Source organism: Ictalurus furcatus, chromosome 17, assembly GCF_023375685.1.
Source record: "Ictalurus furcatus strain D&B chromosome 17, Billie_1.0, whole genome shotgun sequence".
Classification (NCBI taxonomy): domain Eukaryota; kingdom Metazoa; phylum Chordata; class Actinopteri; order Siluriformes; family Ictaluridae; genus Ictalurus; species Ictalurus furcatus.
The window spans coordinates 18,282,390-18,303,368 of record NC_071271.1 but is presented as its reverse complement, the minus strand read 5'-3'; the positions used below and the strand labels follow the sequence as shown (position 1 = coordinate 18,303,368).

Below are 20,979 nucleotides of genomic sequence, written 5' to 3'. Positions count from 1 at the left end.
GAACCAAAACCATATGCTAATAACTACAGTACCTAAAGTAAGCCCTTGTGGTGGCATGTAATGATGCTAAATTTGTACCAATACCTAGCATTTTGTATGATATTTTGGTTTGTTTTTCAGTAAATGTATATGACTCCCCCCCACCCCACACACACACACACACACTAATCTAGTAATAACCTTTACATAGCACTTTTACACTGTAATTAAACAAAATATCTAGTAGGTGATTTTCCCATCTTGTTTACTTTATTTGTTTGCTTTAAAGATGGCATTGAAGGTGAAAGTTTTTTAACCAAAAAAAAAAAAAACCCAAAATAATCAAATGCATGATTAGCTCTGAACAATGTTGTTTGGTCCAAGGGTTGCAAAGTCCCTGTCTTAATTATTACATAAATAAGAAAACAAAATTTCATCGTTATTATCATCACACAGTCAAATGCTTACAAATACTCTTTATAATACACAAAGTGAATAATTAGACTGAACTACCAAAATGCTCTCCTAAATATATGCATTTTTATAAATAAATCTGTTATTAATTGCCTTTTTTTTATATTTCTGTGCTGCAAATCCAAAAGAAAACCATTCTACTGGGTGTTAAAGGATTCACAACAAAGAATATATGTATATTTACATATTTCATATCCCTTCATATTGATGCATTTCATGAATTCTTTACAAATGTAAGGTGAGTAATTGTATGTGTTAAGTATTTAGTAAAATCAAGTTGTATAAGTAATATTTGAGATATGTACATACATTGTACCTTTTGATGAATTTGATATAACCTCTATAGAGGATGGTTTAAGGGTAGTAAATAATACATTTCATTAAAGCACCCTTGGGTAAACTTTACTAAAGTAAAGTTTTGAATATGGTGCTTTTGTGTATTCATTTTAACCGATCTAACATGACTTCCTCTTTGCCTTGAATATGTATTTGGCTGTGTTGGATTGCATTCTACTGTTTTCATTTGGTTGGTTGAGACTCTGATTTTACCCTTAGAGTGTACAGCTTGTAAAAAATAAATAAATAAATAAAAATATATCAAATAAAAAAAAGACTCGAGCTTAGTTGAAAGAAAAAAAAACACAGTTATATAATGGCAGGAAATAGACTACAACAAAGTGGGGTGAAAAAGTCCACTCCTTTTGCTATGTGCCTTAAATGTGTAGAAAACCAAGGTAATTGAGCTATGACATCATTTGCTCTTTAAAATAGTACTACATTGCAAAAGCACTGAAACTGCATTGCTATTTCTTTCCCTCAAACAATACTGTTCCTTAAAACTATTTTACTTTTCAAAGGCAAATAAGTCTACTAATCACCCCTTAAGCTTGTATGTAACTTTTGACAGGGAAAAGTTAACTACAGAAGTACCTATTTGACCTAAACATCATCATCATCATAATTATCACTAAACATCTTCATCATAATTATGACCAATAATTAGTCAGCCATTCATTTAGCCCAAGTGAAATAAATTCATTGCGTAAACAATATCCTTACCCTTACTTTGCAGAGTCACACAAACTCAAAAACACTCTAACAATCACTTTAGGGCATGTCATTAGAAATACAGAATGCATATTTCACTAAGCACTTATCATGGTACACTTAGAAAGTGGCTAAGAGATCCTCTGGATTTGAGAAAACATTCTGCCTGCAAACCCACAGTTGGAGATAGTGCTAGAACATCGAGACATGCTGCATGTCTCGTTCCCTGATGCTTCGGCTTGCTGCGGACACAGTGTGAATGACCACTAGTGAAAGAGATTTGGGATACAAATGAGGCCCGTTCTTCTTCAACTAGTACTTAACATAGCAACATAAATATAATCATGTGAATGATTTGGGACACCCCTTGCAAGCAAGTTTAGACCCTACATTGCATTACATCCAAATGCAACAATGAGATTGAGAGCTGCTAAATATGGTTGTACACAGGAACAGGGTTCTTTTCATAAAAACTTCTTAACAGTAAAATAGATTAAAATATGGGCCCGAGCCAATATAGTTATAGATTTGTTCAATTTAGGCAGGCTAACTGGAATAGATTAAAGGAAACTGGGCAAATGAATTTGTTGGGAACTAGAGGCCACTGTATCCCTTTCAGTCGAGGCTTCAGGGAAGGATCGCGATTCATTTGGCTTTGATCTCTGTGTAGTCAGTGGTATCATCCCCCCTCCCCAATCCTCCCTCTCGGGGTCGCCTGAGAAAGTTCAGGTCTCGCCTCTCCATGCCTGCAGGCGAGCCAACATGCTGGTAATCGCTGTCTTCTCCCTGCGAAAATGAAGCAAGGAATTTCTGCCTTCAGACTCAATTACTGGATGGCCTTATCAATACCCCCATTGTGTATCCTGATAAAATAATGACATGAATTGGCAATCAAAAGCAGGTTGTTAGGTTAAATGTAGCAAAGCCAAAGAAGTCAATTATTGGTATCGTGTTAGGCAATAACCAATGTAATGCAAGCATAATAGATAACAACCAGAATGAGAAACAAGTTTTAAGAAAATATATTCTCATTGTACTACAGTTTGTTTTCTACATTGTTTACAGGGAGTGCTTGTACTCCAGCTGTTGATTTATTAGCCTTACCGTGCTCTCTTCTAGGATGGAATTAAACTTAGAGCCCAGCAGCTCAGTCTTAAGCTGTTAAGTTAGGGGAAAGACAAAAGAGACAAAGAATGCAGAAAAGCAATGAAGGAGGAAAGAATAATCAGGAAATGCTTTGAAGCAAAGGCCACACTCCACCATCAGGCATGCAAATAACCAAGCCAAGTTTTCTAGAACTACTCCGCCATGTAATTCTGGGAAACAACTAATTTATAGACAAATAAAACCCATGCTGTTTGCTTTACAACATGTTACTGAACATCAGATAATCCAGTGAAAAGTACTGTACAAGAACATGTCAATTACTGTAAGGCTACATTCACATTACCGAGTTGAAATGACACAAATCCACTTTTCTGTCTTAATGTGACTCAGATCTGATTTTTTAAGGACAATGTGAAATAAAAATCTGATCTTTTCAGATCAGACCTGAGCAACTTTCATACACAGTCCAAGATCAGATACAGATCTGGCCACGTGCCAGTTCGGAATTCTCATTTTTTCCCCAAATGCACTTTAATGCATATGTGCATATCACTGCCATCATCATACAGTGTCAGGAGTCTGGCAAAACAACAATGGAGGACAACAACAGTAGTAACTATATTCATTGAAGGATTGGGAAATTGTCATTTACTTGATATTTGGGCAAATTAATCGATTCAAGCAAAACTCAAAGGAAGCCACCGAACCTGAGAAATGTTTGAAATAATCACCCAAGAAATGGCAAAGCATGGTCACAAACATACATAACTAAAATGCTAAAGTAAAATAAAGTGCCTCGAGGCTAGGTTAAAAATGGCAAAACACTTGAATCAACATAGAGGTCATAGTTGCTCAACGTGCCCCTCAAGTGCATTTTGGGTTATAAACCCCAATTTTTCTCCTGTGGAAAGACCCGACAGTTCTTAGGTCAAAGACGACCCCGACCCAAGCATGGACTACTAATGCATTCATTTGTTACTTCCACTATGACGGAATGTCTCACATACTATATGACCATAATTTATTGTTTGTGACACATGTGAATCATGCAAAACTGATACTGATGTGTCCATTCAGGGTGTGTTGGGGGACAGGTGTAATCACATTAAAGACAGATATGGGTCACTTGCAGTTACAAATGTGAACTGTCAAGAGAGACCTATCAAATCTGAGCAAACAATCAGGATACAGCAATGAAGCTTGTAATGTGAACGTAGCCTAAGACATCCAATGAGAGTATGAAGGAAATGTCCTTTGAGATTTTAGTAGGTACACTAAAATAATACTAAGTACTATTCATATTTGTGTTAAATTTAAGCAGACTCTTATAGTCCAAAATGGACAACAGAATCTTAACCTACTGCATATAGACATTGACTGTATAGAATCTAATAAATGAGATTAATAGCTTATATTTTTGGTGCCACTGCAAAGCATGTAACAACCCCAAGACATCAGCAAAACACCACTATAAACAACTGCACATGTACAAATATTACTATAATCATAATTCATCGTCATAATATCTCACCACTTTTTTCCTGAGACTTTGTTTGTCCTTCTTGACTGCGCTGTAGTACATGGAGGGATTCTCCACTCTAGAGCCCACGTCCTGCCCAGGGTTGCCATTCTCTCTGGAGGTTGGAGTCAGAGGATCAGACTCTGTCTCACACGGAACGACGCTATTGACTAGCTCAGGGCAACACTGTAAGCCTGGGCATCCATTTTGAGAAAGGCAGATCACTTTTGCCTCCCTAACCAAGAGGCTCTTGTGAATTGCTTTTTTGGTTCCATTGTCAAAATGGGTGGAATGTTTTTGAATGTTGTCTGGATCATAATAGTGGTTGTATATTTGCTGAAGCACTTGAGGTGTTAAACAAAGTGCCTTTGCTTTGTTTAGCTTAGCTTAGTGTTTGAGGCTAGAAAGCAATGGAAGGCAAATCAAAGTCTTGTTAGTCTGGTCATCTGGAGTCCACATCATGGCCAACACTGTCATTTTGTTTGCCAACTCGTTGCATGTACCATCTTACCATTTGATCAAATTGTTTCAGCTCCGAATGGGTCACATATATAGCAAGATCCAAAAGAAACACATTTGAGAATGGATGACTAGGCTTTGGTGTTTCCTTGTTTTGCCCCTTTCCCTAGATCTGTTCAATGGGTATGGTAATTTACTCACTTTTTGTTGTTTTGTCCCACATATCTTACAGCTGCAATGATAAAAGCAATAACTGCCACTCCTCCAATAGTTCCCACTATCACAGCCATCAGGTATTTTTCTGAAACATGATACAAATGCCTTGAATGCTATTAATGTCAAAATAATAGGAATGGTTGCAATCAACCACCATAATCATTATCGGTATCATCATTATGTTTTCAAAAGTAGCATAGCAGATTTGTCATTGGCACATTCAATTTATTTGATTTCCAAAATCTCACCTTGTAATAATATGACCAAACTACATTGTAAATTAGACATATAACTGTCAAAATATTTCAAGTCAATAAATTTTTACGATTTTATGACAACATAAGGTCTTAAGGTTATCCCATGAACTCACTCTCTTGTTGCAGCTCCAGCTGGATAGACTGAGAGCCATAAATGTTAGAGATGCTACAGTGTACGTGAACACCCATGTCTTCATCGTTCTCCCGGTCACCCTTCTCTCTCAGTTTGATCATGCCAGTTGATGTATAGCCATCCGAATGTGTGTAGAAGTTGTAACGGCTATTTGTCTCATTAATGGTGACATTGAGGTCAGGCAGATAGAATGCTATGGATGGCTCAGGATTCCCTGCCGCTATGCAGACACACTGCACACCCTCTCGCACTATGGTACACTTGGACTCATCCAGGAAAATGGGAGCAACTATGGGGACAGACACAAGGGTCAGGAACTTCTATATTTAATTTACCTTCTGATTATCTGCTCACAACTTCTTAATGTAATCCAAAGTTCTAAGTATTTTTGGTCAACGTTTTTCTTCCTTCAAGCTCAGAAATTTGAACAGCTTTCAGTTTACTCACACTCCACAGTGATGTTTAGAGAGCTGCTGGCCCGGCCATGTTCATTCTCAGCCAGGCAGCGGTATGTGCCATCTGCCTGTGGGTTGATATCTGTAAGCTCGAGTATGGACAGCTCTCCAGCTTTTATGGTTCCCACCAGCTCTCCATCCTTCAGCCAGGTAATTGTAGGGACAGGATTTCCCTGAGTGCTGCAATGGAGAGCCAGAGAGGAGTCCTCGGTCACCACCAGAGAATTGTTCACCAATGGCTCTCTTGGGGGATCTATAGGACAACCCATCAAGCAAAATAAAGAGAGTGAGCTAGGGGCAAATGAAGAAATGAAGAGGTAAGATAAACAGAAAATTTTATAAGAAAGACATATAGACTCACATCTGACAGCCAGATACATGGAGGTATTCATTGTCCCATAGCCATTGTCCCCTACACAGGTGTATACACCTTCCTGCTCTGCAGTCAGGGACTCCAGATAAAGAGAAGCATTTGAGGCAGTTTCCGACATCAGCTCTTCATCCCCAAAAAACCACGATATCCGTGGCATAGGGTTGCTGTCCACATCACAGTGAAGTAACACAGAGCTCCCCTCCATGACCTCCTGAGAGACATTTACCCAAACTTTGCGAGGGGCATCTACAGAGAGAAAGTATGGAATACATTTAATTGGGAAACAAGAACAACCTTTTCTAACATGCATTTTAGTGTTTTACTGAAAATGCATGCTACAGCATTTCAATTTAATGGAGTTTAATGGAGTTAATTATCCTTGACTCACAGTTCCAAAAAACATCAAAGGGACTATATCCAGCCACAACATGCACTGAAAAATGTTGTGTTTCATGAATAAAACACGTGTTGCATATGAGGTTTTATGCCATTGTAAGCTATGTATTACTGAACTCTATCGCCAGTAATCAGGTAATTGTATGCCTATACTGGTTTTCTTCAAAAGCCATTTAGCTTGTAAGTGTACGTAAATGGTTTTTGTGCTCACACTTGACGTCCAGGGAGATGAGACGCTCATAGACAAAAGTGGTGTTGGGGTAATGGACTCTGCAGCCCAACAGTTGACCATTGTGCATAGCTCTGGGTGTGAAAGTAAGTGTGCTAGACATCACTGCTGTGTTGCTTTCCTCCACATAGTCTGGTCTAAAAAGAGGATCAGGGAGATAGTCTGTGTACATCCAGTGGATCTCAGGAGACATGTCGGGACAGTTGTCTGGAGCATAGCAAGTCAAGTCCAAGCTCTCATCACTGACTATTTCTTCTGGGATGTCAATGTTGGGCTGGTCTGAGAAAGAAGCACAGGTTTCAAATGCTTACGGGTATTTAGACCTTTGTTTTCATTAACCAGTGAACAGATCTAAATGCATTTCTGAATATTATCAGTTATAGATAACTATGTGGACAATTAATAGCCTGTCCTATTATAGTATAGTATAGTGCTCTTACCCAACACCTTGAGCTCGGTGAAATCTGGGTAGGTATAGATGTTTGCTCCTCCTAGATCGGCTCTGAAGTAGTACCTCCCTGCATGCTCAACTCCAAGGTTGCTGATTTGCAGCGTGCAGTTCTTCTGCGACAGATCACCTAGGAGCTTGGTACGGCCTTTGTAGCTTTCATGCACAATGTCTGTGCGAGACTTGAAAACCACTGGTGGGAAAAGCTGTGGATAGGGCTGGCCAAAATACCAGATTCCATGGGTGCCCCTATATGGCCTGACTCCTGAGGGGTATATGAATGTGCATGGGATTACCACACAGGAGTTGGTCATGGCTGAGATGTCCCTGGGCATCCAAACATTCCATTGAGCATGTATATCTGTATAAAAAGAAGGAAAATGTGAGGTTTAAAAATACAAGAGAGGAAAAAATCTTGCAACAGGGATGTTATTTCCATCCAGCATTGACACCTTAGGCAACAGACAAGAGGTTATTACCTCGTACAAGTAGCAGTAAAGGCAGCAGCAGTTCCAAGGACTTCATAGTGTCAGTTCAACTCAGGACCATTAACCTTAAAACATATAAAAACAAACAGTAAATCACCATAAATGTACAAATGACACACTGGACACTGTGAATATTCTTGTATAAACCAGAAAATTAATACTAGCATGAATATTCATGAATATTTACTATAGTAAATCAACAGAATTTATTTTACCAGTTGTTATACAATATCCTTGTTATAAAAGATAACACAAAAAAGAACCGCCTTGAATTGCATGAACTGCAGGTAACCGCCATCTCTATAATATCACATTTGATCTCTAACACTACTGAATCAGCTGCCTTTTTGACTTCTCTAAACACAGCAAATATCAGATAAGGATGAACACAATGACTTCAACATGAGCAAGAAACATTTTCGTGCTCGCACAGACCCCAACGCAATCATATCCATACATCAGACACTCAGCACCTGATGTCTACAGAGCTGCAGTGTGTGGGAGAACAGAATAGCTTAGTGTGATGTCAGACTCTGCGTCTTCGTGACACAAATACTGTTAGCACTGTTTGGTGATGATGCGTCATTCAGAAATCATTAGCCAGAGTGCAATGGCATCACCAACTGCTTCAGTTTATTTACAGGCTGTAATGGTGTGCTGCCAGTGTGTATCCCTTAGTTAAGGCCACACACACACACTAACACTTTTTGTCTGTCTCACACACAAACACACATGCACACAATCACATTCTCCAAAAAACAAAAAATGCCCTTATGAACAGACGGCCACCACAGATGGGGAGATTTGGAATGGATTGTGTAAAAAATCTCCATGATAGACGTTTGAAAATTCTCCAGACAGCTCAAGCTTATAAGCCTGACTCACTGAGAAAAACATAAAACTTCTGTTCATTTTTTTCTAAGAAACAGATGATCATGAAGGTGGAGAATCAGTGCTTTGACAAGCAACCACTTAATACACTGAAAGGAAGGAACAGGTCTTTATCACACATAACACATAACAGGAGATGATATGAAATCAGATTAGTAAATAATGCTCACTAAAGGTGCACAATATCTCTGAACGATAAGTACCAAGCCAAATTTGTAGTGCAAAACCATCCAGAATAAAATTTCTTAACCACTTTAGACTCACTCATTGAAGCAGTGAAAATGCCATCATATCTACAGCAAGACATTTAGCATCAGCTGACTGTGATTAGTCACAGTAAACATCAGTGCCTCTCCAAACTGAAACATTGCCCAAACAAAACAAGCACACCATTCATAGCAGACAAACAAGACTTTCACAGCATGGCCAAAGCACTTGCCTCATACCAGCTCCAGCTCGCTGCTCTGCTCTGGCCTTCTGAAGGCTAAAGCTCAATTCTTCCTGCTCTGTTTCTCCGAATGCTCCACTGCTTTGCTTCTCTTGGAGATCTCTGAAAGTCCGGGAGACAAAGACATGCTTAGGGAAAGGAGATGATAAAGGATGCATTAGTTATGGATATGTGTGAATGCTTGCAGTGGGCAGCTTTGAATATGCAGACATTTCTCTCCATGCTCCAAACCCACACCAAACATTCCTCTTCATTGGCATCCATCAATCTACTTTTCCATCAGTGCCTTCTCTGCGACTTGTCAAGATTATACTGTATCCACAGGTTATAATGTCTTAAAACATCTAAATGATTTATATAAATGATTTACAAATATTTACGATCATTTGTGAAATTGAATATTGAATATGACGTGACAGTCAAAAAAGAATATAGTTTATACACCTCCTGATGACCTTATGAAGGTGTGTCATGGTTTCTGATGGGGATTTTGGTCGTATAATTCAATCCAATCCTATTAGAATAATTCTAAATCTAATCTTATTAGAATGCATTATAGTGCAATTTATGAATACATTATGCTGGCAAACACCATCATTATCTGGCTTCTCTTCAGATAATAAATATCAGGTTACATTTTTATGATCTAGCTAAACCTCTAAAAATGGTTTATTCAAATTAAATTGTTAAAGACTATGCCAGAATCTCCATATCTGGTTCTATGCGGTAGGTCATACAATATAATGGATTCGGTACATGTAGGTTGAGCACCCTTTTGAATGTTATCTCAAGTTTATTTTAAAGATGCATGACCTTTATAGATCTTAATGAGGTTTAGAGTACTTCATCCATTGGACAAGTGAACAGCGGTCATATACAATAGATTCACGTAGGAAAGATGGATGAAAGGCAGTCAGACAGGGAAGCACAACAAAGCAGACTGTGTAAAGTTCATGACACATAGCATGCCATAGCACCCCACACACAAGGAAAAGTTCCTTCTACACACTCAGTGAAACACACTCCATTACACAACTGTTAGTGCAACAAAGAAGCTATGTGACCTTGTTAAGCAAATCATAATCATCTGTAACACAGAGAGAGAGAGAGAGAGAGAGAGAGAGAGAGAGAGAGAGAGAGCGAGCGAGCGAGAGAGAGGAAGGGAGAGACAGAGACAGAAAGTGAGACCCAAGACACTACCAACACATATGATGGTGTTTGCTATTAGATAAACAGTGTGTAGGACTGGATATGGGAGGACTGCTGAGTACAATCCTTAATTTCTTAAAGTGTTTATCTATTTAAAAATTCAATTCAAGATGCAACCTTTACTTTTTAAATTTAAGTTGTGTAGGATTTTCTTCAAGAACAGGCCGATGCACAGCTTGCCTTGTGGTTAGCCCATGATGCACACCCCCATGAACCAGCACAGGTGCCCACTAAAATTACCCAAGGACCAGATGGTCTCAAAACATAACTACTCCCTTGTGTTTGAGAGTAGGCCAATCATATATTTCTGCATAATCTGTAAGCAAAGTCTCAATAAATGTTGGGTAACTGAGTTCGATTGTTGGGTTTTGGTGACACAACAAATGTAAATATTATTAAAACTAGTTAGAACCAATCCAAAAACCTCTAGTTGAAGAGGCATAATAAGTCTTTGCCCTGTTCCATATTGGTTGATGCTGATCCATCGTGAAAACCATTGAGTTGTAGCTGTATGAGCTCTAAAATGACCATTTAGAGATCAGTGGCACTTCCCAGACTGTTGTCAGTCAATACCAAACAATTCTGAATGACTAGTTCAACTAAACCCCCATATTCATATATTACATATATTACAGCCTGCTTCCATTTCTTTAAATATTCTGACATTTGAAAGCAGTCAGGCAGTTGCTCATTTGTGGTGTTAGACTTGTTTGTTCTCATGTTGTCTTGCAGACTATGAGCAACTGATTAGTCACCAAAACAACACTGTACATTGGCAAATCTCATACTCTCTCAAGTGAGCTTTGCTGTGTGTGCTAGCAACGTTATTTATTTGCTGTATACTGACTTGCAGCTATGGGCAGATGGTGGACTCAGTGGTCTCCCTGTGCTACACTGTAGCTTCCTGCCCGCACCTCAGGGTGGAGAGATGGAGGCCCAGTTCCAATTCAGAGGAGCCTATTGTATCCTTCTTTTAAATTGTTATTCTAAATAAAAATAATTATAAATAAATCCAGTTGATTATTGTATAACTGCTTTTTCTCCTTCAATATTATATAGATTCCTTTAATGCTTTGCAAAAATTACCATAAAATGATTAATGCTGACCAAAATAGGTCACTCCCAAATACATCTCTTAATTGCAAATTGCCAATGACTAGTCCTCAAGTACAAACAGCATTGTTAACAAAGGATTAAAACAATCTGTGTTATTCATCTCTGTATCACTTGAACCCAAATTACATAAGAACAACAAGGCACAACCTGGTTGTCAGTAAAGCCACGAAACCTGTCAATGTAACAATAGGTAAATCTGTATTATTAAAGCGAATAAAGTGAGCATGCATCCCAACCTGTCCACCCCCTCCTTCACCTGAGCATCACTCACTATTGCTCTGTCACTCCATCCATGCATTGGCTCTGTCTCAGTAACATCCTGCATACTTATGCCAGCGAATGCAATCCTCTCCAAGCCGCCCACACTCAAGCTTATCTCCAAAACAGCGTGACACAGTCATAGGCACGACTCCCTCTCTGACCGCCACAAATACTAATGCAATCAAGTCAAATCCATGGAATTCCAAAAAGCCACCCCGAATATTGTTATTTTTCCTAGCATATAATTGTAAACCATATAAACATATACAAGTTAACAGGAAAAAAAAAGAAAAAAGGCTATAGATTTTATGCAAGAAGATCACTGCAAATCTGATTAAAATTTTTAAAACTCACCCACCAAATCACTCCAGGCCTCCTCTTCTGATCAAATAGCAAGCATTAATCAGCAGAGAGAGCAGCCGTACCCTGCTACACACTCACCCTCTCACACCTCCTTGTACCACCCAACCTGGAGTCAAGTTCATTCCATCTCTCCTCCCCCTGTACCTTGCCCCAACACTCTCTCCACTCCCTCTATGCTAGATGGAGATGTCAGGGCTGCAGTGTACAGAGCATTGTTCTACCCCTGAGGCCATTCATAAACCGACCCCCAGTGCTGCTCATGGGACAATAAGCACCACTGTTCCTCTGGCACAACACAAAAATGGGTGAGGCAGAGGGAGAAAGGAACAAATGATGGGATGAAGAGAAAAGAATAAGTGATATGCATCTTCGATGCTGGGCGGAATGACTCTATGGAGTCCAATTTTTTTTGTAAGCATGTGAGGGAAAATGCAAATAGATCTAAAGAGGAGTGATGATACAATGTTTGGCTCAGGAGTTAAACTTGTGATGACTCAGGAGCACATTCACCACAGTGGCCCTCCAGCACACGACTATTTTAGCGGTTTAAAAGTAGCAACAAAAATTCGTCATCAGTATGATCTACAGAAAATGACACCTCATAACAAGCTTGGAAACCATGGAAATAATTTTGCACACTGTTTTGTAGTAGAAGTTAGGGAAATATTTCATGCTTAGTGTGTCAATTCACTAAATTGAATTTTAGCACATCTGCTAGATATTTTTTTTACTTACCATTTTTATTACACTGAAATTATATTATTTTTCTAAAATAAAATTGCTTAATTTCACAGTGGCACAATAGAAAAAATATTTATGAAACAATAATGGCTTTTGTTGGTCAGGCAGTTACATTCTGGTCAAGCAGTATATTTTTTAATTTTTATAAGTTTTTATTTTTATTCACTCCCGTGAATATCTTCTGGATCCTCTTAGTTGTAATATTTGCTTTTTGGGATTGATGTCTTCACCCTTCATTTTTCCATTTTGGTCATCTTGTTGTTCTAGAGGGGTTTTTTTCTCTTGTATATAACCTATAGAGCTACAGTTGCAATCAAAATTCTTCAACCTCCATTGCAAATCAGGTTTATTGTAAAAATGTACAGACTTTCAGTGGTTTGCAGTGAACAAATCAAACAAAAGCAATTGAAATAGTTCAACACAACGAATGCTTGATTTCTCCAGTTTCATAATTATTCACCCTCTTCATGGCAAGCATCTTTAATACTTAGTAGAGCACCCTTTTGCTGTTATGACCTGCTGAAAATGAGATGCATAGCCAGACACCAGCTTCTGTCAGTGTTCCTGAAGGATCTTAGCCCATTCTTCATGAGCAATGGCCTCTAGTTCAGTAATATTCTTGGGTTTGCATGCTGCAACCAACTTCTATAAATCCCACCGGAGATTTTCTATGGGGTTCAAGTCAGGAGACTGTGATGGCCCTGTAGAATCTTCCAGGACTTCTGCAACCAATCCTTGGTGGAATTTGAGGTATGCTTGGGATCATTGTCCTGTTGGAAGGTCCAATGACACCAAAGCTTCAGCTTCCTCACAGATGACATTATGTTTTCTCCTAGAATTTCCTGATATTTCAATGAATCCATCTGGCTTTCCACAAGCTGCAGGTTTTCAGTGTCAGAGGGTGGAAAGCAGCCCGAGAGCATCACAGAGCCACCACCATGCTCGACTGTGGACAGAGTGTTCTTTCTTCATTCTTCTTCTTCCAGACATACCACTGATCCATCGTGCTGAAAAGTTCCAGTTTTGTTTCATCGCTCCACAGAACAGAATTCCAAAACTTCTGTGGCTTATTTATATGATTTTGAGCCGACCTTTCTTGTGCTTTTGGGTTAGTAGTGGAGCACGTCTTGGAGTTCTGGCAGGGAAACTTCTGCATTTAGTTCATGCCTTACTCTTCTCACTGAAATGTCAGTGCCTGTTGCCAATAAGTCTTGCTGCAGGTCTTTTGCAGTCACTCGAGAGTTTTTCACAACCTGCCTTCTCAGAAATCTGGTTGAAACCATTGATAGTTTCCTTTTTCTGCCTCGTCCAATTAGTGTACACTCAACAAACCCCTAGCCAGTTCAGGCATTTCATGTGTTCCAGCTCAAGCACACCTGGTGCAACTAATGAAGCCCTTGATTAGTTGCATCAGGTGTGCTTGAGACAACACCTGTTTTGCATATTTGTGCTGTTATGAGGGATTCTATCCAGGGGGTTGAATAATTTTGAGACTAGAGAAATCATTATAAGTTGCATTTTCAGTTGAATTTGGGGAAAACACTTGAAGCATTCGTTGTGTTGAACTATTTCAATTGCATTTGTTGGATTTGTTCATTGCAAACAGCTGAAAGTCTGTAAATTTTGACAATAAACCTGATTTGCAATGGGGGTTGAATAATTTTGATTGCAACTGTACATTGTCTGGTTTCCCTTTCAAAAAACTGGGGTGTGTGCAAACCTTTGCACTCAACTGTAAGTTCTCACTCTCTATTTCATACATTTTCTCATCACTGATGTACATTTTGTCCAGGAAATTAAGAAAAGGAGGATCAAGAGTACACAGTTTCCAAACTCTTGTGTTTTGTGGTGTGATGTTTTCTTAACATGGTGCTATGACACACATATGATGTCACTGCTTTAGATAACACTGTACCACACTTTTTCATGGTTCTGTTATCTGACAATAGTACACTTCTCAGCCATGAAATGACAATCCAAATGCTACACTCTCAAGCACCCATACACCACCCACCCCTACACACGCAAACACATACACACTCATGCTTGCCCCTTGTGCCTCCACACACAGAGTTTATTGTCTAAACAGCACAGTTCGAGCCTGACACCACACAACACAGGGAAGTTGATGTGCACTGATAACTGTCCATCACACCCAACCTTCTGTCTCTTTCTTATATTAGATGGAATGTTTGCCTCAGCCCATTTTTGCTTTCTTATTCTCTACAGTAATACAAATCATGCTTTTCTGCATTATATTACATTACATACTTTTCTCCCTATATCAAGCCCACTTGCTTCTACTCAACTTAATTTGTAAAGGTCATGATGTCAGTGCTGGGCAGGCCAGTGCTCGTTCCCTTCAGGACAGGCTCACTGCTAGAGAAAAGGGCTATTGTCCCTCTAGCTGTTTTAGGAGACAAACTAGATGAATTGGGTTTATGGAGGAATGAAAAGATGGAGACTGTAGAGAGAGGAGTCATGGAACAGACTGACTCCAATAAAAATGTGTGAAGTATTGGAATGACGACCAGCTTCAGAAGTCTGAGGTAATCACACTGCAGAGTGTGTAAACTACTGCTCTGTTAAAGCATTCTAATTTTACTCTATTGGGATGTAGCACAATGATACTATTTGTACCTGTATAGTTCTCCAAATACCCTGATCAGTTTTTGGATTTACCCGAAGTGGATGTGGCGTAAACTGGAAGATTTTATCAAATTAAATATGAGCTCCATCACTATCCCCCAATAAACACTAGGGGGGAAGGGGTGCTGACCTGGAGGTAGAAATGTCAGCATTGTTGTGTGTGTGAATTCTGAAAGATCTAAAAGCTCCACAACCTCAGCTACATCACTCATTTTCATAACTGGTCTCAACAAGAGATGTGCGGGGAACTGTATTTAGAAAATTTTTAAATTGCACTCACACAGATATTTTCTAACAAATTTAGTAGGTTCTATTTCCAAAGATATAAACAAACTAGCTATCTAGTGTAAAGCATCATAACCCTGGCAGGGCAGTTACCAATGATGCTGTAAATCAGGGGTCGTTAATCTTATCTGTAGAGGGCTGTTGTGGCTACAGGCTTTTATTCCAACCAGCCAAGCTGAAATCAAGTGTGGCTTCTGATTGGTTAGAATGAAAACCTAGCCACACCTGTCTTTTGATAAGATTAGCTAAGATTAAAAACCTTGCTGTAAATGCATCATGCAGCACTGATGTTAATGAAAGTGGTCTTGGTTTGTTCCATGAGCTTCATATCTGACCGTTCGCTCTGGTTCACATGAAAGCAAAAACCTTCCATTCGCACACTGTATTTTATTGCATCACACAAGATTCCAGACCTGACGCATACCTCTAGTTTTAACTAGATAACTATGAACTAGATGCCCATATTTGTATCTGTTTAGAGCACATTATCTGTTCATTCTTAATAATGTATTTGTATTCAGTTATATCCTTATATTCTAATAAGAAAAACAAACATTTAGATACCAAAGGAGATTAATAATGTAGATTATTAGTTTATTCTAATAAATAGTCTTCCAATTTATATGTAGTGCAATATTCAAGAAAATACAGTGGCTCTGTTACACAATACACAAATACACTTTATGGCCAAAAGATAAAGACAGCTGATCATCACACCCAGATGTGTTTTTTGAATATCCCATTCCAGATTTAGTTCCAGTGAAGGGAAATCTTAATGCTACAGCGTACAAAGACATTCTGTACAACTGTGTGCTTCCAAGTTTGTGGGAACAGTTTGGGGAAGAACCACATATGTGTGTTCACAAACGTTTGGTCATATGGTGCATGTAAAGGAACGTGAAACATATGTTTGGAATTCTGCTGATTCAGGCTAGATTGAATTTCTGCAGGGAGTCCGAATAGAACTCTGATGTCAATAAATGAAGTAGGGTATAAGAGAGAACCTACCAGAACTACATCATCAGTCTTTGTGAATATATTATGCATAATATAAATAATTTACAATACTCCTTCTTAAACATTCTTTTAAATAAGTACTACATCACTAGTGGGTAGGTACTGACTGTTCTCAAACATGAGGGGTTTATATGTTACATGATTGACCCAGTGTGCATGCACCAACTACGAATAACAGCACAGCTGTTATATATTAATTAAACATAATCTACAATATCCATAACAACACAGACTACATCCATTTAATAATACAATTTAAGTTCAAAGTAGTGGCAAAATCCATGAAAACAACCATACTAACACCAGAAGCATAACCACATATATCACACTAACATTACCATGGTATTCATTTGGCTTAATGAAAGCCAAACAACAAAAATAGCACAGTGGTACTTACTTCACATGCACACACAAGCTCTGTGAGAACTGTTGTGGCTCTGGCAGGGATGTATCTGGCAAGGAGGTAGTTAAGGAGGCTAGCACAGTGGTGGTGGACTGTCTTACCTCATTGCGTGGCTCATCAAGTTTTGGGCATGGTGGGTTGGGCCAAGTTGTAGGACTCATCTTCAGAAATAGTAGCCCATGATTCCACCTGCTACTCTTACTCAGGTCCTAGAAAGATTTGCCCCATGTGATGTCTTCAACTGGGTTATCTTCTGATGGGATATAGCCATGATATAACTCTTGTATCTCTGCCACTCGAGTCCCCACATATATGTAATATGTAATGGCAGCACCATGACAACAGCCAAGCCAGAACCATCATAGAGTCAGACGACATTGTGATACTAATGGGAAGAGTTAAATCCATGTTAAGGACCTTGTATAGTCAGTGCAGCACACAGCTGAGGGATACAAGAACTTGCAGTCATGAATGAGACTTCCACTTTCCCAGTGGAGCTCTCAGTCTTTAAGTCACAGACCCATATGCCCTCTCAGAGGAATTGCAGATGATGTGAATGTCTCTTTTACTGTTTGGTTGGTCCAACCTGTGGCTCGAGTAACACCTAGGTATGGAGATAATATCCAGCTCTTTGATATGTAGCTCCCATAGCTACCAAGAATGAAGAAACTCTTCTGGTAGTTGTGACATCCCACTCCCTCCTTGGCTTTAGTGGTAAACTGTCCATTCCTATAAGAGTTGAATGGCAGTCTGAATCAACGAGAAGCACTATTCAGTGGCTGGAGAGGAAAGTTAGCAAGATGCTTATATTTGTTGCAGAGTGCTGATGGGGTGAGTGTGTTCAGCCAGGCTTAACTGTACAGTTAAGTAAAGGCATTTAAGTAGGTTCTGCAACTGGGGATACAGTGAATAAGATAGCCACCCCATGAAAAACGTGCAAGTCCTGTTTCACTGTATGGAGGGCTACATCCTCAGGGTGCCCTTTCAAACTAAACAGTTTTCATGAGGAATGATTGTACACTCTGACCGACCATCCAAAATGGCATATGCTGATAGTGAATTATCCCCTTTCCTTATTAAGACCTTGATCTTTAAGAGTACTTTAGGGTTGTAGGTTGGTTTGTCAACATCCATCCATCCAGCCATCCATTTTCTGTATGGCTTATCTTACACAGGGTCACAGGGAGCCTGGAGCCTATCCCAGGGAACTTGGGGGACGAGGTGGGGGACACACTGGACGGGCTGCCAACCCATCGCAGGGTACAATCGCACACACTTTCAGGTGGTCAACATAAAGAACTCTACTGGTAGTATTAGCACGACAACTTTTGGTCACAACTTTCTGCGATGTATTGCCTTACGCCCTCACATTCAGCTGGTGCAACAACAAGAATTGTTTCCTGTTGCATGCCTTACAGTGAGCTTTCAGAGTGCACTTAAACAGCCTGATGACCACAATCATAGGGCCAGCATCTATTGTGCTCCTTTCTCAACTATGTAAAATTTGCAGTCATTTACATAGTGGTTATTATTGTCACAGTATGGCCAATACGCTTTCCCTGTGTCTGACTGGGTGGTGGGTTTAACTGGAGTTTCCAGAGCTGATGCACTAACTGTTGTCTTTTCTGAACCAAGGACAGTGGGTCAACAGGCTTTGAACTTTTCTTGGCATCTCTCATTTTGCCTATGCACCTGACATTGTCCTCATGCTAAATTTGTGATGTCAATAAGTGAGGTAAAGTTTACAAAAGAACCAGACAGCTTTTCAACCAAACTCCTTTAAAAAGGGGAACTGTGGTTCTTTAAACAGGGAACATAGAAGCTAATGACTTAAAATTAGAATATACTGCATCCCTAATGAGCAGGTACTGACTATTCTCAAACATGAGGTGTTCACGTGCTGACTGCATGATTGACCCAGTGTGCATGAGCCAACTACAAATAATAGAGCAGTTCCATATTAATTAAACATAAACTACAATATCACAAGCCATAATAACACACATTACATTTATTTTAATTATTTAAGTCAACAGAACAATTTAAGTACAGAGTAGTGGCAAAATGCAAGGCAACACCCATACTAACACCAGAAGCATAGCCACATACACACTAACATTACCACATTATGTATTCAGCTAAATGAAAGTCAAACAATAAAAACAGCACAGCCGTACTAACACCTAAATAAACTTAGCGCTCAGTGGTTCCTGCAGCAGGTTGCATGAGTTGCATGCTTCTTGCAAGAATGATGTCCAAATCTTAATTTCTACATCAATAGAAGTGTATGATGATACTGTTAACATCCAGGAGAGCAGCTACACATAACATCAAGATGAAAGCTGAGGAAAGCTGTATCCAAATGATACAAGATTGCATAGAATCATGAGTAACAGAATATCAGCATATAAAATACATACAAGATAAGGAAACTGTCCTGACTGACAAACAAGTATAGTCCAGCAATCATTCATTCATTTTCAGAAATCACTTTATCCTGCTCAGGGTTGTGGTGGATCCAAAACCAATACCGGGAAAATGGAGCGTGAGGATTCTGGGCATGGGATGCCAGTCCATTGCAGAGCACCATACACACACACAAACACACACACACACAAACTCATTCACAACTAGGAGCAATTTAGTGTTACCAATCTACATGCACGTTTTTAGAAGGTGGGAGGAAACCACAGGACCTGAAGCAAACCCATACAGACATGGGGAGACATGCACACAAACAGTAAACTGAGCTTAAAATTGAACCTGGGAGCTTGGAGCTATGAGGCAACACCACCAGAAGACATTATTGTGCTATAAAGTGCTATTAGTTAGGGGGAGTGACTTGTTTGTCTAGTTCAGGTGGGTCATCTTTATTTCTAATCATACACAATGCTTATTAACACATGAAAAAATAGTATCTGTTTCATAATAGACTCTTATGAATCTGTGTATCAACTGTAACTAGAAACTTCATGACTTCTTTTAGGATCATGACTAATCACATGAGTGACCTAATATACTAAAGTGCTGCTAGAAGTAATACACTACATGCCCAAATCACACTGGAGACTGTGTAAGTATGAAATTGATTTCTGCATTTGATGTGCTTTAGCAGGGATTGCATTTGTGTACAACAACCAGTCATGCACTAATGCATATCATTACCCAAGAACTTTACAATGAAATAGGACCTCAAATAAATAAGTAGCATGAGATTCATATCTAGGATGCACATTAAACATGCAAGAAGTTGAAAAAAATACCATTTTTTATTGTCTTAATGTGTCAAACAGCAATATAGATCTTTACAAAATTCAAACAAAATTACAGACCTGTGATTCAAAACTGAACATTTGATTTGACTTCAATGCTCAATTACTGCTCTAAACCTGAAATCATTCACAGGTAATATTACAGAATGAGCACACTTACCTTAGAGGAAGATCCTCACTCCCTAAACAGCGAAACTAAAATGCCAGCAATGACAGTATGATGCAAATCTCCTTCCCAGTGGCATGTGTGCCCAAGCCCTCCCTTTTCATCCCACTGTCTACCAGATCCCCTCCACCCGATGTGCACACGCACAAACACTGTCAGTGGTTCATTTTCTTTGGCTTAAGGTTAGTGTAGACACCATGGAATATTCTGATTGTTGTGAATTTGAAAGGTTAAAGGCCATTTTAAGGTGCATTGTCACTAGTGAGATGACAGTTGGAACAGGTTTGGACCACATTTGCGCCATTTTGTTTTATTTGTAGAAAAAGAAAATGTAGCAGCACATGGGTATTTTATTTATTTTTTTACATAATCTAATCAGCTGCTAAGGCTAAAGGGTAATGCCTCTGTCCTAAGATTGCACAACACACAGTCATGATACATACACTTTATCTCTTTCCAGGGCTTTGGATTTAAGCTCATTTTATAATTTATTCATAACTCTGAAGTGTCCCATTTATAAATGGTTAATAGAAAAACTAACATACACACAAATTTTATTTTTATATATATATATATAT

General features: G+C 39.1%; 1 protein-coding gene across 7 annotated transcripts; it reads right to left on the bottom strand.

The window, feature by feature from the left end:
* Window positions 1-227: 227 nt before the first annotated feature.
* On the bottom strand, window positions 228-20,943 carry mag (myelin associated glycoprotein). Of its 7 annotated transcripts, none has more exons than XM_053647502.1 (12): window positions 20,396-20,943; window positions 8,911-9,021; window positions 7,572-7,645; window positions 7,085-7,453; window positions 6,627-6,923; window positions 6,008-6,265; window positions 5,639-5,899; window positions 5,172-5,480; window positions 4,787-4,886; window positions 4,139-4,241; window positions 2,605-2,658; window positions 228-2,286 (listed from the first exon to the last, which is right to left on the bottom strand). In XM_053647502.1, the coding sequence occupies exons 3-12, from the start codon at window positions 7,615-7,617 to the stop codon at window positions 2,146-2,148; spliced, it is 1,938 nt and encodes a 645-aa protein (XP_053503477.1). In that variant the 5' UTR covers window positions 7,618-7,645; window positions 8,911-9,021; window positions 20,396-20,943; the 3' UTR covers window positions 228-2,145. The 7 variants fall into 7 exon arrangements, with proteins under 7 accessions (XP_053503477.1, XP_053503475.1, XP_053503476.1 ...); XM_053647500.1 differs by lacking the exon at window positions 20,396-20,943 and adding an exon at window positions 11,860-12,480; XM_053647501.1 differs by lacking the exon at window positions 20,396-20,943 and adding an exon at window positions 11,864-12,480.
* Window positions 20,944-20,979: the final 36 nt, after the last annotated feature.